General features: G+C 46.5%; 1 protein-coding gene across 5 annotated transcripts in view; it reads right to left on the bottom strand.

Annotated features, from left to right (window-relative positions):
- Nucleotides 1-17901, bottom strand: part of VIT (vitrin) — a 99785-nt gene that overhangs the window by 10222 nt on the left and 71662 nt on the right. For all 5 annotated transcript variants that reach the window (XM_044261772.1, XM_044261770.1, XM_044261771.1 and 2 more), the window contains 3 exons: nt 17189-17251; nt 12793-12940; nt 472-575 (listed from right to left, as the gene is read on the bottom strand). In XM_044261772.1, coding sequence (XP_044117707.1) covers nt 472-575; nt 12793-12940; nt 17189-17251 — 315 coding nt within the window. The remainder of the gene's footprint in view (nt 1-471; nt 576-12792; nt 12941-17188; nt 17252-17901) is intronic.

Here is a 17901-nt window from a genome sequence, read left to right as displayed (position 1 = left end):
CTCCTAGCCACCAAGGCTCAGACATCTCAGGAGACTCAGCCTGAAATGAAGAACCTGTCTCTCTTTGTACAGTTATCACTTTAACAGGAACTACTGGAAGAAGATCCCCAAGGAGCGCTGTGGAGCCTTCTGAATGGAATTGGCTATAATATTTAATGTTATGTAGTTGACAACTTCTAAGTTGGTGACTCATCAGCCAATCAGGAAACAGTTATAATAGCTGTCCTGCTTGTCCCAAAGAAAGCTGCCAAGCCAAGATACCAGGCATGCTGGAACTCTCCCGCATATGTGTGATACTGATTCCTGCCCCTAAATTCATGATGATACTTTAGAAAAAAATACAGATATTAGGAGTCATTTCTTGATGGATTATTACTATTCTTTCCCCCTCCTGTATAGGATGTTAGGAGACAAGCACACAGAGGGAACACTGTGGAAGCAAACAGAATGATCTGAATTCGGATTGCATACCTGCATTAGAAAGCCCTCCTCGCTGGGTGATTTTCTCTATGGCGGTCTTCAGATCCCGGGAATTCATGTGAGTCCTGAGGTTAAACTGGGCAGCAGGGTTGTCTCTTAAGAGTGAGAATGAGAAATAAAAATTAGCTGGAAAGTTATTATCTTTGGAGGAAAACAGAAATCAGATTTGATTCTTTTATGTACAAATAGAAGGGAAGCTGCTTCAAAGCCCTTCAGCCATGTTTTATAAAATGTCCCAATGTGGACAGAAGTAATGGTGTGATGGGAGGGCTGGGGTCCTTCTCAGTGTGTATAGAGGAAAGTGGTCTATTCCAGGACTCGGGGTTCTAGTTTTGATTGTGCTGCTTCCTCACTGTGTGGCCTTGGACAGTCACTTAATTTCTCTGGGCTTCAGTTTCCTCATCGAGGTAAAAGCAAAGATCACAACACTCATATCGTTAAAGAACAGGACGATTGTCCAGTGGGATTTTGCAAATGTCAGTGTCTCCCCAGGCTGTCCCAGACTCTCCTCTCCAGAGAGAAAATCCCAGCTGACAGCTACTCCCTGGTTTACCCCAGGAATTACCGCTGGAATTTTGTCTTAACTGTGACATTTAGGAGAAGACATTCCTTTATTTTTCATTTTATTGTTCCTGTGACTGGGTGAGAATATTCAAATCTTACCTAAAAGGTTAACATCTATTAACCAAAAGTTCAGTGGGAGAGGAGGTGGAGTAAATTAAGTAGAGAAACAGAATGAGAATCCTTCTCTAGAGAAGAGTGTCTGAGGGTGAGCCGGGGGATAGGCCTGGGAGCAGCTGAGCAGGGGGTATGGATGTGCTTTATGACCAGGTAGGACGTGGGCCGGGAGGGAGGGGAGCTCTGTCAGTGGGGACGCACAGAAAAAACACATCTCACAAAGCACTGACATTCAGCCATGGGCGAGGCTTCGAGTGAGGGTGATCTCTAGGGTCTCACGGGACCCCGCACTCCAGAAGAGCATGCACGTGGTTCCCTGCTCTGATGCTGCCATCTTGAAATCCATAATCTTTGAAAATAGGGCTGTAGGGGTGCCTGGGTGGCTCAGTGGGTTAAAGCCCCTCCCTTCAGCTCAGGTCATGATCCCAGGGACCTTGGATCGAGCCCCACATCAGGCTCTCTGCTCAGTGGGGAGCCTGCTTCCTCCTCTCTCTCTGCCTGCTTGTGATCTCTGTCTGTCAAATAAATAAATAAAATTTAAAAAAAATAAAAAAAGAAAAAGAAGAAAAAAAAAAAAGAAAATAGGGCTGTGCACATTATGTAGCAGGTCATACCTGCGGGTGACTAAGCCTTCAAGGGAAGGGAGAAGTCTCTTTCTAAAAAGTAGACTCCACACCCTGTGTGGAGTCCAATGTCGGGCTTGACCTCACCACGCTGAGATCAAGACCTGAGCTGAGATTCAGAGTGGGCTATGTCACCGACTGGGCCATCCAAGTGTCCCCACTCCCACATTTCTTTTCTTTCTTTCTTTCTTTTCTTTTCTTTCTTTTTTCTTTCTTTCTTTCTTTCTTTCTTTCTTTTTTTTTTTTTTGTGAGGGAAAAGACTTTTAAAAGCAGCCTTTCCACAAACACCAGGAGTAGGTCTTGGGAGAAGAAGCACCTTTAGGCAGTTTAGTTGGCAAACCCGAGGGAACCTGCATTGGATTCTTAGCAAGTCCTTTGGGGAACGTGGCCTGTGGTCACCAGGAAGCTAGTTCCCTAGGACTGAGAGGAAACATCTTCTGCCTCTCTCCCCACTTCCTCCCCTGCTCCATCCCCACTTTCCGACTTCTCCGGCTATCTCCAGGTGATCTCTATGGGAACAGAACTCCTGGAAGCTGGAAGTGTGACCCTCTGTCCTCCGCTTTATTAGTAAATATGAGGGACAAAGGCTGGGTCTTGGACAAAACCAAAGTGAAATGCCCAGCAGACATGCTTATCTCTGTGAGAGGGGACTGGAACCAGCAAGGACTGGCTCCCTTCGGGGAAGACAAGAGAAGTTTAAGAGAAGCTCAGGGAGACGGGTGTTGGGGCCAAACGCAACCAGATGAAATGCTACCAGATGAAAACTAAGGATTCAACAAAAACAATGACAAAGCCAACTGCAGAACGGGGAAACGTGGGTGTGTTAGCTGAGCCTGACCTTCCCCTCAGTCTGTGAGCGGAGTGAAGCCTCATGAACAGGGGTCTCAGTAACACAACCCCTGTTCAGGTCACAGGGAAGAGAAATCACAGAGAAGGAGCTCTACCACTTTCACACTTACATTCTTCTTTCCCTCTAGGCTCAAGGGCTTTCAGGTTCATATTCTTTACAGATCAATATCAGTGAATGTTGAACTTGGCCCCTGGCCATCAAGGCTCAGAACCTGGAGTCCACCTTTGCTCATCCTGGGGCCTGTGGGTCCTTGTAGGCCCCTCCGTCCACCATCACTTGCTTTTATCCTTCCTCCGAATGTCTGCAGTGACCCTCTGAGTTCAGGCACCCTACTCCTTGCTGTTTCTCTTATAAGAATCTCTATTTGGTCTCTGCAAAGCCAACTGTATGCTTATCTTCTAAAACAACAACAACAACTCTTCCTTGGCTCAAAAATCATCAGAGGCTCCCATTCTTTAAAAAAGTCCCATCCGTAATTTAATTCCAACCCATCATGTTCATATGGTGCTGTCTCAGTCTCTCTCTCCAACCCCCTCCCAATTCTCTCAAGACAGCCTATATTCTAGGCAGAAAGAGCTGCTATCTCCTGGTTTTCTAGTTTTGTGTTCTTGCTCATCAATCCCCTCACATCTGGAAAACCCAAAGTGTGCCCACCCTCCAGCTCCAGCTCCCTGTCCCTGCCCTTCCCCTGCTGAAAGCCTCCGCACCTGACTCTGCTTCTCTAACCCACAACACCTTACCCAAGTGCATAGCACCTGCAGGCTCTCAGTGAACGATATTGAAGGAACACACATTTCTTCTTTCTTCTTCTGTGCATCTCTGCCTCTAGTGCTGGCACTGCCCAGAGTGTGTCTCCCTCATGCCTCCCTCTTCAGTGCGTGCGCTTCCATGGGAGAGCTCAGCGACTTCAGTCTCCTGGGCTTCAGAGACGCTCACACTGCCAAGAGCTGTCCAGCGCACACTGGCAGGTCCTCGCTCTTGAACCCCAGATAGATGTAAAATGACTCCCATCCATCTCCAACCGGAATGCACTGGGTGGTGCCTGGAGGTGGTCCACAACCACCTCAGGTTTGATATTTCCAATACTGAAGTTGTATCTTCCAGATCGATTCCATCCAACCACCCATATTCCCTTCTGCATTCCTTCCTCACCCTGACTCACTGTCATCTCAGCAGAATGCATCCTCTGGTTGCCTCCTGAGACCTTCTTCATCACATGCCATGTCCTGTCAGACCAGCCTCTTAAATATCTCTCGTCTCCCTCGCATCCTTTCCAGCCTCACGTTTGGACTTCCATCTTTACCTTCTTGAGCTATTGCTATAGCTTCCTACATGGTCTTCCCAGAGCAGCCTGTGCAGGGGACCGTTTATTCAATAAGCTGTCATGCTGATCAGAGGCAAATTAACCTGGGAGCTAATAATACCTCTTCCAAGGGGCCTAATTTTGTATTTGTAATTTTGTGCCCTTTTTCTTAAAGGGACCCTCGAAGTACATAAGCTTCAGAGTAGCCAAAGTCTTGATCTTCTCTTGGTGACCAAGGAATATGAAATTTTGGGGGCCTAAAAAATAAAGTATGAGTCGAGCCAAAACAAACAAAATATTATTGGCTGTAAAATGAAAAATTGCAAAATTGATATTGTTAATTGTAAGTATGTATTGTTAATGGTTATTGATATTGTTAATAGTAAGTATGTAATTGCCTGCTAAACATAACACAATATCCACTTCATTTATTATAAAATATTAACTCATAAAACTTTATACATTTGAAAATGATCTATGGGCTAGATTTTCTCCCTTGCAAGATTCCCTGAGTCTGTCTGATGATTGTAAAGAAATCATAGCTAATCATAAGGGGTTGCTCATACACAAATAACTTAAAAAACAAAAATATAATTTTTTTCCAAAAGTTTTTCCAGAAAAATGTATTTAAATGTCGAACTTAGTCACTTAGTCACATCTGTGGCGTTCTCTGGAATGCTGCTCAGAAGGCTGTCTTAATATTGATCACTTTGCAGAGCAATCGATTACCTCTTTCCTGTACTGCATATACAGCCCAGTCTCCTTATTTGCAGTAGTTACGTTCTATAAAGTTGTTGCAAACATCAAATTAGCAAATACTGAGCCACTGCTCCTAGGGGAAGTACTAGCTTAGGTTCCTGTGGGCCTCCAGTCATGACATTTTCATCAGTATGTCGATATATAAACTTGTTTTATGTACATTTTTGTTGGAAGACACCTAATTTAATGTATATTTCTTACAAATAATCACATGCAATATTTCTGTTTAATAATACACCAGCTGAGAATGGTTTAACAGCTTTCTGACCCTAGGTAATGTCACTATAAATTTCTTCGGCTCTTAGCCTCACAATGCCATCCATTGCGTTTTGTTTTGTTTTGTTTTTTTCACATCAGTTGTCACTTCATGAATTCGTAAGTTCACCTACTTTTTCGTAGCTTCATCAGGCATTCTAGTTATTACTTTGTCACTTTCCAGAGCAGAATCACATACAGATCAGTGATTTTCCTTTCCTTTTCGGAAAGCACCGAATCATTGGTTCACTGACATTGAACTCATGCCTGAAGAAAACTTCCTGAGTAGGGGCTGTTTCTCCATAAGCACCTCCTAGCCTTCTTGTGCTTGTAAGACTTGAAAGCATTCCAGCAGTATACTTGGGGGCCATTTAAAATAGTGAAATCATCAATGGAAAGCACAAAAATAGGAAAAACGTGGCGCTAAATAGATTGCAACGAAGAGACTTGTTCACAGTAGGCTGCTGAAGCAAGAAGGCAGAGCATTGCCCTGTTCGACCTTGGCTGGGACCATGGGTCAAGCAGCTCAAATCCCATCCCCTTGCTGTGCTAGTCTGCAGATGGCTCTACATGTGCCTTGAGAATTTGCTTGCAAATATGGAAGCCACAAGTCATGAAGATCGACTGTTACCTATTTGAGAACAGGCTCCCTGTCTTAGTGTTTCCTATCCCTTGTATTTAGCATACAGGGGATTAAATAGGTAATTATGGGATAAATAAATGGAGAAAGCTCAAATGTCCTCTCCTTTCTTGAATCACCCTTCCTGGAGTTGAACACTCTGCTTCTCAGCTCCACACTGATCTTTGTCTTCCTTTATTACATCACAGAGATGGATGAATCCATCTACCGAGGCAGACAGATGAGCTATTCATATACCCAATGAATAGATGCTTTTAATTTTATTTAATGTTATTTCTTTTAAAAATATTGCCTCCCTTACTAGATGGTGAAGTCCTAAAGAACACAATCTCTATCACATTTGTTGATTTATTTTTATTGGACTGAAAATTTGGATCAGAGGATCTCCGAAACTCTCCTGTTGCTAAAATTATTAGGGAGGGGCAAAGCTACTGAGCCATTCATCAAGGGACTTACAGACAAATGTAATCAAACCACTTAGAAGAATTTTACATTGTATCCCCTGCAAATGACATAGAGCTTAGTGCATGGTAAACATTCAATAAATTTTTGTTAAATTGAAATTAAATCATAGGAATGAATGATACATTTGTAACTAAAAACTGTAGCAGCTCTTGGTACCAGAACTCATGGGTGTGTGTATCCTTTTTCAGGATAGAAGGGCTGGTGGCCTGACACCCTCGCCAGGTTCCTTTTCAGAGACAGAGACTAGTTAAAAAGTTCAGCTATATTTCTATCTAAACAAACGTCTAATTTATAATTTTACTATAAGATCTCAATAAAGGAAAACCTTTTTTTTTCCCCTCAGCGATATCAGTGATTTCCTTTGCAACTAAGAGAGGAAAACAAATGAAGTTCTATAGCTCAAGGAGAAAATAACCAATTGTACTGTTTGATGCAACAGGAAATGATTCCCCTGTGAGCGTTAAGAAGCAAGAAGAATGCCTGTCAGAAATGGTCCCCTGTGATCCCGAAGAAGACTCGGCACCCGGGGAACAGGGCACGGGGACGGATGTCATTGTGTCCAGGCCTCCCTGAAGGTAAAATTCACCTGAGGCACCTGTTCAAGTCCTGAGATACCAGATCTCATCCTGCCAGCAGCTCTCATCAGTAGGTCTGTACTGGAGGTGGGCATCTTCGTTCGTTTGTTTGTTTTAAACAAGGGATCCAGGTGAATCCTATCCTCAGCAAAGTTGGGGAAGCTCTGGAGTCTGGAAGACTTCTACGGCCCCTTCAGTTAAAGGCCCAGGGGCTCCTGCGTTAGCCCAGGTACTGGGAGCCCCACTGTCTGAGCCTCTCACACAAGTTCTCCGCCGGCAGAGACTTACTGATGGCTCAGATCTCCTGTGGCGCCAGCTTTTCAAAATGGTTCCCTCCCACAAGGCATCACCTGAGGTTACAATAAAATCACCCGACTATATTGAATCTCCTCATTTTCTTAAATGCTAAAATGTGATGATTTAGGGGCTTAGTCCCTGAGATGAACCATGCCTGTGGAATCAGGAGCATGCTCTAGGGTGACCTTGGCTACCCAAGGTCATGCCAGGAGCTGCAGGCTGGGTGGCAGACACATTCCTTCAGTGCACTGCCTGGCTCAGAATGAAATGAGTTTGCCCCCAGCCCCTCGGAGGACGGAGCATCTCCAGCCACCCCCGTGGCCCGGGCCAACCTGCCGGAGACTTGGTACAATTAGCTCCTTTGGAAAGGACACCGGTCCTACATTTCCTAGGACCCGAGGTGGGAAGCAGGGTCTTATAATCAAATTTTGTTTCTAGATGAAAAATTTTTTTTTGGAATTAATAACAAGAATTCAATGCACCCGCCAAAAAGTAGAAAATTAACCTGTATAATTTCCTGCGGGGGGCGGGGGGTGGGGAATGCGGACCTGCTGTGGGGTGATCTGAGAGAGACCCTGGGACACACAGACTTGTCTGTACCCGCGTCGCAGGGCTCAGAAGCCCCGCACCACGGGATGTCTGCAACAGACACCGCGACTGGCATTTCCTGACCCCGGACCTGGGCCCGGCCCCCCGGGGATAGACTGAAAATGTAGGTTCTGATTCTATAGTCCAGAGTGAGGTCTGAGGTTCTGCCTTTCTAAGAATCCCCCAGTTGAAACCGTGGATTACACGTGGAGTAGCAATGCCGTGGGGCGATGCTGGAAGAATCAAGAAAATCAGCAGGGGGCTGCCAGCGATAAGAGGAGGGAGGAGAATAAGTGAGAAGTCTGGACAAAGCAGGAGAACGACTGAGAAAAGGAGGAGGAGGAGGAGCCGGGAGAGGAGTCCCCGGATGGCTGTGCAGGCCTGTGGGAATCGCTGTGTCCACCCACCCCGCCTGCACGATGGGATCACCTGGGAGCTCCAAAACTTAATGATGCCTGCGTCCCACACTCAGAAATTCTGATTTAATCGATCTGAGGTTTGGTCTGGGAGTTGGGACTTTCAAAAGCTCCCCCAGTGGTTCTAATGTGCACCGAGGTGGCCATCTGCTTTTCTAGCAGAATGATCTAGGGACCGAGGGGTGTAGGGAGAATGATCTCAGGGGAGCCCTGCGATAAGCCCAGGCAACGGGAGGTGGAGGCAGAAGGGGAGCTGGTGAGTGGAAGCCTAGCGCAGTCCTTGTTTTATTTGTACCTCGGGGTGGGGGGGGGACTCAGTGGGGAGGAATAGAAAAAGCACAGGGGTTTTGGGTAAATGTTATTCATAGCTCACTCAGCCTTGAGACTGTGTGCCCGAGGAGTGTGGCTCAAGGGCTCACCTGCCCCATCTCTTCCAGCAGAGGGTAGAGGCACCACTGTCTGTGCCATTGGGCCCCAGAGAGCCGATGACAGGCAGCTGTTCTGAGATCCTGTTAGTTTCTGGAAAGGCAGTGGGGGACACAAGAAGAAGACCGGGGCAGACATTGGAGGGATCTGGGCTCTGGGAAGCCAAGTTGTAGGAAGCTGAGCTCTCTCTTAACCTCTTGGCAACAGAAGGGAATTACAGACTAAAATATCAGCTCCTGGGTATTTACCAGATACTGGTTTAATAAGTCTGGAATGGGACCTGGGCATCAACATTTTAAAAGCTCCCTAGGTAATGCCAGTGTGAAGTCAGGACCTTATTGCACCGAGCCCCAAGGAGCTGTGCCTCAGGCTCCAGTCCTGCCCGCACCTCCTTTGCTGCAGTCTCAAGAGAATGTGCCAGAATGTATAGTTTCCTCTTTCTGCTGTAAGAAATGACCATAAACCTAGTGGCTTAAACACTCATTAGCCTTACAGTTCCAGAGGTCATGTCATGTCTGACGTAGGTCTCTCTGGAAGGGCTGTGTCCCTCCTGGAGGCTTTGGGGTAGGGGCAAAGGTGGGTCCATTTCCTTGTCTTTTCTGTCTTCTAGAGGCTGCTTGCATTCCTTGCTCATGGCTCCCTTCCTCCATCTTCAAAACCTGCAGTTGACTATCTCTGACCATTCTCCAGTCCGATATTTCTCTGACTGATAGCAGGGAAAGTTTCTCTGCTTTTAAGGTCTTGTGGCATTAGATTGGGACACTGGACAATCCAGGATAATCTCCCCATCTCAAGGTCCTTAACTTTAATCACTAGATGTGCACAGAGTCCCTTTTGCCATGTAAGGCAACGCATTCACAGGTTTCAGGGATTCAGAGGTGGGTAAGTTTGGGAGCCGCTCTTCTGCCTACATGCCTGTCCTGACACTTGTTCTTTCCTTCACTCTGACTGTCCCCCACACTGTGGCTCAGCCGATATCCGGAAGGACTCTGGGCACCCTTCCTTCTGGGAGGGAGAGCTGCTGAGTGTCTGACTGCAGCTTCTCAGTCCAGAGCCAAGAGGTCAGTGGAGGAAGGATGTGCAGCCCACCCCCGAGCCACTTTCCAAAACACTGGGCAGCTGTGACAGAACCATGAGCAAAGAAAAGTGAATTTCATTTTGAAATGAAGAAAAAACAACATTTTGCTTTGCTCTATAGCTGTTTTCCAACTCTTGATATTCTAGGGTTGATTACAGACTTCAAAAGAATGTGTCCAATTCTATTCTATTTATCCTGACACTGGAGACTAAATCAAAATCATCTGGAAGGTCAGGGGAACTTAGCACCCATGGTCCCTGGCGGCCGTGAAACTGCAAGCAGCTTGGCTTCATTCATTCTGCGGGCTAGAGTTCACCTAAGAGCTACTTGTTCTGCTTGTCCTTTCACTCAGCCTTTCCGTGTTCCCCTTGGTATTAAGTGCGATCACGAGCCTGTTGACTGTGTACTTCACTATTAGAGCTCCTGCGCCAGATGAGGGCGCAGTCCTTGGCTTTTTGTCTAAGAGCCTCACTTCCTCTCTATAACTTGAGGGGGTAGAAGCAGGAGCTTTCTATGGCCCCAAGGCTCTGTGATTCTAAGAGAGCAGGGCTGATCCCCGTGATGGTAAGGTGGGCATTGAAATCTGGTGAGAACCCAAAACACCAGAAGAATCAGATTCCCAAAGGCCATCGGCTCTTCCTGCTTTCCCTTTTCCAGAAATACAGGCCCTCCTGTGTTTCTGCATCCACTCCCCCTTCTTCCCCTTTCCTGCCCATTCCCTTCCCTCCATGCACTAAGACCTTTTGGTAAAGAAAGGATTGGAGAGAGCCCTTCAGGGAGGAAGCTGGGCAGCTGAAATCAAAAGCAATTCCAGCTGGGCATGCAGATTTCCCCTTGTGCCTCATTACATCCTTCTTATGCCGCCCTCCAATTTATTGTGCTCCCCACATTCCACTGAAGGATGCATCACCTCCAAGCAAAACCTCATGGTTCACCCTCCAACAGGAACCAAGGCTGGAAGGGAGAGGCTGCTCATATAGCCCATCAGCCCAGCATTCATTTATCGGGTGTCTTCCGAGTACAGAGCCAGTCACTGAATCAGAGAACGTCAGGCTGGGAGAGCACTAACAGGTCATCCCATCCACCCCCAGCATTGTACGGATGGCAGCGCCCCCATGGAGAGGTGAAAGCACCTGCTTCGGGTCACCCAGCAGAGCTCAGGCCAGAATTCAAGCTACGCCGCCACCAGCTCCTCGTGCTTTCCATAGCACCCTGTGGCTTAAGGAAGGTGCCGATGATGGAGTAGCTTCTATGAGCACGAAGTGAAGGAGAACAGACACCATTTCTCTGAAGTGCTCCAAATTAACAGGACCCAGGATGCAGAAAAGACAAAGAGCAAGCCCTTTTTAGAAAGTGAAATTGGAAAAGTGTGGAGGTAACTCTCTCCTGCAAATGGTGATCGCATTAGGAAAATGTAGGGGAAATGCTCTTCTGGGCAGGGGAGGAGACTTCCCTGAATTGGTTTTCCTTCCTTGCAACACTGGCTCATTCATCTGCCTTCTCACTGGCACACACGTTATTCTCCTGCCGTTTTTCTTTTCCTTGACAAATTTATTACCTTATTTTCATATTATACTATAAACTTTGGTATACACAGCTTTTAAAGCAGCTATTTTTAATGCAAGATGACACACCAAGCTTTGAACCCCCCAATAAAATTGACCGGGGACATCTGGTACTAAAACGCTTACATTTCCTCCCCAGAGAAGCCTACTCTCTGTTTGCTATCTTTAAAAAGTAATGTAGGAATGAAAATAGGCTGACATTTTGAAAACAAGAAAAAAAACCTTATTTTTCTACTACAAGTTGAAGTCTTCAAGACAGAGACTTTGACATCGAAAGTTGACATTTGTAGCAATTAGTTATTTTCATCTCTTTGACTCTGACTATATACAAGTGCTGGGTAACTCATCCACTAATTTTTCTTCACAGGAACAGGAGGTAGTACTACATGTGTTATTGGGACTTAATGTTAAAAGTATAAATGTTATACGTTCTTATGAAAATAAAGGGGTTTTGATTATTTCTTTTGACAGTTCAAAGATCAGCACTCTAGGTAGGGCCTTTGATAGAACAGCCTTGGTTAAAATACTGTCCCTGGAGATCCTTGGAAAATTTTGAAGGATCTGATGGCACTCTGATTGTTGTCAGGTATACATGTTTTTACTTTTTGGGAATGCGAGAGGCAAATAAGCTGGGGTTGCGGCTTCTCGGCAAGAAGCACTAAAGGTCTATGTTAGTTTCCCTTGCTAAGGTTAAGGTGAAGATGTGTGTGGAAGGAGGGGTCATATTGCGCTCGAGGGTCCTTTGTGGAAAGTGAGACCATTATCCTGTCCTTAATGGTTTCTGGTCAAAAGTCCACCTATCATTTGATAGATTTGAGATCTGTGCTTGTTTTCTCTTTCGATGGTTTGCTTATCATCTGTCAACATCTGTATATCTGCTTTAGGGGGAAACCTATTATTATGAAACAAGATTGACCCCCAATACGAGAAAAGGTTGAGCCTGGGTGTCAGTATGAATGTCTAATTCCTACTCTAACTAGAATAATAGGATGGACTGGGGACAGTCACCTGGTGATCAGCTGACTGATAGAGGCCACCCCATCTCCCGGCCCAGTCTTCCCCATTGCCTGGTGACCTTTTCCAGGACCAGCACAGAGGCCTAAGGTCATATGGAGAAAAGAGAAAGGTCAACCTACAGCACTGTATTTTCCAGGCATCTTATCTGTAGGTGGACAGAGCACAGGGTGCAGTCCACTTCTTGACCTACAGAAAAGGAAACTGAGATCAGAGAGGTGAAGCCCTCTCTCAAGGCCACATAGCTTGTTACTGGTTGAGCTAAGACTTGAATCCAGCTCTCCTCATTCCCAAATAAATATTCTCTGTACCAATCATGAGTGCAAATGCCATTTACTCCCAAATGTTCATTAAGCTGTCCTTCCTTTCTGGAAGAGTCAGATTTCTTTCTTTCTTTCTTCCTTCCTTTCTTTCTCTCTTTTTTTTAAAGATTTTTGTTTATTTATTTGACAGACAGAGATCATAAGTAGGCAGAGAGACAGGCAGAGAGAGAGGAAGGGAAGCAGGCTCCCTGCGGAGCAGAGAGCCAGCTGTGGGGCTCAGTCCCATGACCCTGAGATCATGACCTGAGCTGAAGGCAGAGGCCTTAACCCACTGAGCCACCCAGGTGCCTCGAAGAGTCAGATTTCTTAAATGGCACTGCCTTGTTTCTATTTCTTTCATTTACATTTGTATTAAGGAAGAGAATGAATTTGGGCTGTAGGCTATGTTGGTATTATTTGTGGCATAAGATTCAGCATGCAACATCCCTCGGTTTCTGGATTAAGAACGGCACTTACCCATACTGAACAACGCCCATCAGTGGACCGCCAGGGCCAATGTCAAGAGCTTGGGCAACATCAGCCAGGAACTGCTTTTGGATTCGGAATCGACGTTTGCCAATGCTTGAGCTCCCATCAATTAAAAATGACAAGTCAACTTTGCAGTCTGAGGAATGGAAAAGGGCTCTGTTATTCTGATGATCTCTCATTGCATTAACCCGGGCGTTCTCTTCTCTCCTCCCCAGTGAGAGCCCCCTGAGACTCCAGTGCAGAGAAAGCAAAAAGTAGTGGCAAGATGCAGAGTATATTCACTTATTTAAAATCATAGCAGATTTTCACCGGGCACTTGGGCTAGCACTTATTTCTATAACGGCTTTAGAATTCTCTGTATCAGCCACACCTAGAGGCTTCAGAAAACATGGGCTCCCGGTCAAGTGTGGGAGAGCTCTGAGGATGGTTTCCTCGGCTCAGACGGCATCAGTGCAGACCCCTCAATGTAGAATTCACTGAGACTGAGTCTCAGGAGCTCCTGGTCTCTTACCCTTATTTTTTTTTTTTTTAAAGATTTTATTTATTTATTTGACAGAGAGAGATCACAAGCAGGCAGAGAGGCAGGCAGAGAGAGAGAGAAGGAAGCAGGCTCCCGGCTGAGCAGAGAGACCGATGCGGGGCTCGATCCCAGGACCCTGGGATCATGACCTGAGCTGAAGGCAGCGGCCCAACCCACTGAGCCACCCAGGCGCCCCCCCTTATTTTAATTTTGTAGAATTATGTGTTGGGTTTTTATAAAGGTGTGAAAAGTTCTGCAAGGCCAGTGCTGGGTCGGGAGGGAGGGGGTAGGCAGGAATGACAGAATGGTTGCCTCACTTCCCCGGGTGAGGCAACCATAGAATTACCCACATGTATCTACACATCTCAGGACTTGTCTGTAGCAATCTCTGAATTTTTTCCTTGCTTTCAGTTGTGATAAAGACGAGGACAGTCCTTCTGGCTAGCATCTCTGGACCTCTGTGCATACATGAAGGCTATGAGGGAGGTGAGGGGCTAAAGCTCTTCTCAACCTTTCAAACGCTGCTGCAGTTGGTGGAAAGCCACGTAAACTAATAGTGTCTTCTTTGTGCTCGACTGCTATTATATCATCTTAATATGAAAAAGCTGATTATTCAATATGATCAGTTCTTATTGGGAGGTATATATCCCTTTGATTGGTTAAAAAAAGGCGGGAGGTGAAATGAATCGTTCAACAACTGTCATGTGGGAGACAAAAATATTTCAAAACAGAGTTCCATGGGAGGAAAAAAAGAGAGAAGGACAGTAAAGCTAGGAATTTCTGGGCTGGAGTACCCTCGAGGACACGCGGGCTAGTGTTGTCCTTCATGCTTGGGTGTGCAGCTGCCTGGACAAACGGGGATCTCTCTAGGCTGCTGCAGGATCACCCATGAGGCCACTCTTAGGCTCTCTTCTCTCCAAAGCATGTTGCATTGCTTTCATGTGACCAGGGTCATCCCGTTCCCCAGGAGGAATCAGTAGGCAGGGAAGGGATGTATGTATATATGAAACGAGAGCGAGAAACGGACATGAGTTGATACCGTGTCATGCAGAATCTGAGAGATATTTATGAAAGAGTGATACTACAGAATTGGCAGGTTAAGGAAAAAAATGATATCTGAGAATTTGCTTCATTCATCATCTTGCACTGGCCCATGGCAATGAAAGCCAGAGGAGAAGTGGGCGATGACAGGGACCTCTCTGGGCCTGGCTGACTCTGCTCCATCTGGAATTAGTGCCGTGGCTCATTAGTGGATCTAGTAAACTCTTATTTCCTGTCTGCCTGGGCATTTAGTGCCTGCCAACTCTTCCTGTTCAGCTGGCTTCCCCTGTGCTTTGCTGCCCCAAAACTGCCTATGCCAAAGCATGATCCTTGAGATGAAGATTGGAAGAATCAAAGAAAAGCAAAAAGTGAGGCTTAAAGATACTGCAGAAGGCTGGGGAAAAGCAGAAGAGAAGCAGAACTGTCCTCAGTCTTGGATGTTGTACCCCTCACTGGGCCTACCCCTTTTCTCCTGCGTCCGAGCTGGCAATGAGAATTATTGCCAGCAGGTGGCAGTGGTGCTCTTTGGGCCTTCCCTCTCACAGTGGCTGTGGTCTGCGAGAAATCAGGACTCCCAGGCTCTACCCAGACCTGCAGAATCAGATCCCCGTTCTAACAAGATCTCCTGGTGAACTGTGTGCACATGAAAGTTTGAGAAGGGCTCCTGGACAGGGGTTTTTCTTCCAGCTGTCAGCAGATTAGTTCAGTACGCCTTTTAAAATGAAAACTTTTGGGGCGCCTGGGTGGCTCAGTTGGTTAAGCCGCTGCCTTCAGTTTAGGTCATGATCTCAGGGTCCTGGGATGGAGTCCTGCTTCCCTTCCTCTCTCTCTGCCTGCCTCTCTGCCTACTTGTGATCTCTCTCTGTCAAATAAATAAATAAAATCTTTAAAAAAAAAATAAAATAAAATGAGACGCCTGGGTGGCGCAGTTGGTTGGACGACTGCCTTCGGCTTAGGGCGTGATCCTGGAGTCCCGGGATCGAGTCCCACATCAGGCTCCCAGCTCCATGGGGAGTCTGCTTCGCTCTCTGACCTTCTCCTCGCTCGTGCTCTCTCTCACTGTCTCTCTCTCGCAAATAAATAAATAAAATCTTTAAAAAAAAAAATAATAACTTAATTAGAATAAGGCCCAAAGGTGATTTTCTTTGTAAATAAATAAAGCACGTGGATTTTGAGTCTCTGTTTTGCTTCTTCATAGACACTTTTTTTCTTATTTCTTACATCTTGAACCGTGCTCAGGGTTGAAGTGTTCATTTCATAGCTGGGTTTTAAGAAGTTGAGATGTTCTCTATTGGTTTGGCTGTCTTTACTCACGACCCTGATGGCTGACATTGGAATCACCTGTGCTCTCCATTTCCCAAGAGGCTTTAGTGATCATGGTTTCAGCTCTGCGAGTGCCCTCACTGAGACCTAGTGGCCTCCTCATACGGAGATGAAAACATGCCGATAGGAAGATGACATCAATGCTACAGGACAGAATTGAGTCACTAAACGTTCAGCATGACCAATTTATTCTTATCACAGAGGACAGAGGTTGGAGGACAAGGAAAAAAAGGTAAGGTAGAGTACAGAAATCAATCTACCAATTTTCTTAATTGCTTTGTTTTTCTCCAACATGATAGGATTTTATAGGTGAATGCTTTGTGCTGTCCAATGCATTAGGCCAGTGTTTCTTAACCATGGACATATATGGGAGTTGCCTATGAAGCTTCAACAAAGAGGGATGCCCGGGAGTCCCTCTGAGTTGTGCTTTTCAAGGTTTGATGTGCAAAGAAATCACTTGATTCAGTAGGTCTGAGAGAGAGAGAGATTTTGCATTTCTATCAAGCCCGCAGGTGATGATGATGTAGTCAGCGCGTACCCTGAGTAGCAAGACCTGGGGTGAGGCAGATTCAGTAGGTACGAACCAGGAACCGGGCATCTTGAGTTTTTTAAAACGTCCTCAGGTGATTCTCCTACAGAGCTGGGTTGGGACTCCCAGCCCACGGGTGGCTGACCCACGACGACTGTCTGAGGGGATCTGCGGGGACCTCCCTAGCCTGCGACACTCAGCTGCCTCTGGGTTTTCCTCTTTTCGCCTGACCCTTCCTGGTATCTTCAGGTGCTTCTCCTCCACCTATTTAGTGCTGAAGTTCTCCAGGTGTAAGCCCTCTAGTTTCCCCAGGTCACCTTTCCTGTTTTCAAGACCTTGGTTTTGAATCCCAGCTCATCGCCTTCCAACTCTGAATTCCCAGGTGGGGTGCTCCTTCTCAAGTCTGCTGTGGGTAGTCAACTGTCCACTAGACCGAAGGTCTTACGGAAGGTGGAGGGCGGAAAGGATCTCCCTGCCCCCACCAGCCCCACCCTACTGGTCCTCCTGGCCCCGCCCATTAGCCCAGCCGCTCAACTCGTCTTTGTCAGTTTCCTCTCTCACACCTCTTCCTCCAACGCTCTACATTCTTCCTTCTCAGCCTCCTGAATCTGCCTGTTTCTCCCCATTTCCACCTCCAGCTCAGAGCTCTGTCTGCCACCCTGTCCACTGGGGCCACTGACCCTGCCGGCAAGCGGGTCTCTTCCTGTACCCCCCTCCTTTGTCTCCCCTTCCCACGCCACCCTGTTGCCATGGTGTTGTTGAAAAAAAAAAAATCTGATCCTCTCTACCTCGTGCACACAGTTTAAATCCTCCATAAGCTTCCCTTTCCCCTTAGAACAAAGTGGCAGGAGAGAGGAGATAAATAGATCCAGGGTGGGGGGAGAAGCGGGTTTGGGTGGGAGTGAGTGCCGAGAGAGGGAGGAGAGGGGATGTCACAGCCACTATGGGTTTCTAGTCGTCAGTTCACTTACTTGGATCTCCCTGGGATACTGGCTCCAAAGACTGTGTGCTTAATTCTTCTTTTGGAACAAATCCTGGAAAGAACAGTAAAACTTTTGGTGACTTACAAGAACAGGAAGCATCTGGCCTTACCCCAGGGATGGGGACATAACGGATATTCACACCCAGTTTGGGGTTGGGGGGAGGCTTGGCTTAAGGCTGACTGTGCTCTTCTCCATACTGCCCCCCACTTCAGAGATAAGAACGAGTTACTGACAGCCTACTAAGTACACGGGACTCTCCTGGGTGCTCAGGGAGTTTGAAGTCACAAGACTTAGGTCTGCTCCCTACTGCCTGTTAACGGAGTCTATCTGAGCCTTAGTTTCCTTATCTGCAAGAAGGAAGCACTTGGCCAACGTAAATTATCCCTCTGTAAAATTCTGAAGGTCTTAAGGTCAGGGCATGTGTCTTGCTCATCTAGTAAACTTTCACTGTCGCCTGTCACGTGTGGGTCCTTGGTCAACATTTGGTGATTGAGTCGATGAACAAAGATAGGTGAGACGCATGGAAATCTAATGGGGGGTAGATATAGACTGAGAGGGGACCTAAGATCCGCAGGAACGCAAACAAATAAGAGGGTCCAGAGAGCAACCCCTCCCCTCCACAGCCTGAGATTAAAGGTAAAGCTGCAAAAGGCTTTTGTGCTTTGAGAACGTGTGTGTGTGTGTGTGTGTGTATGTGTGAT

This window comes from Neovison vison, chromosome 8 (assembly GCF_020171115.1).
Source record: "Neovison vison isolate M4711 chromosome 8, ASM_NN_V1, whole genome shotgun sequence".
Classification (NCBI taxonomy): Eukaryota; Metazoa; Chordata; class Mammalia; order Carnivora; family Mustelidae; genus Neogale; species Neogale vison.
The sequence above is the reverse complement of the archived record's forward strand: the minus strand, read 5'-3'. Positions and strand labels throughout refer to the sequence as shown.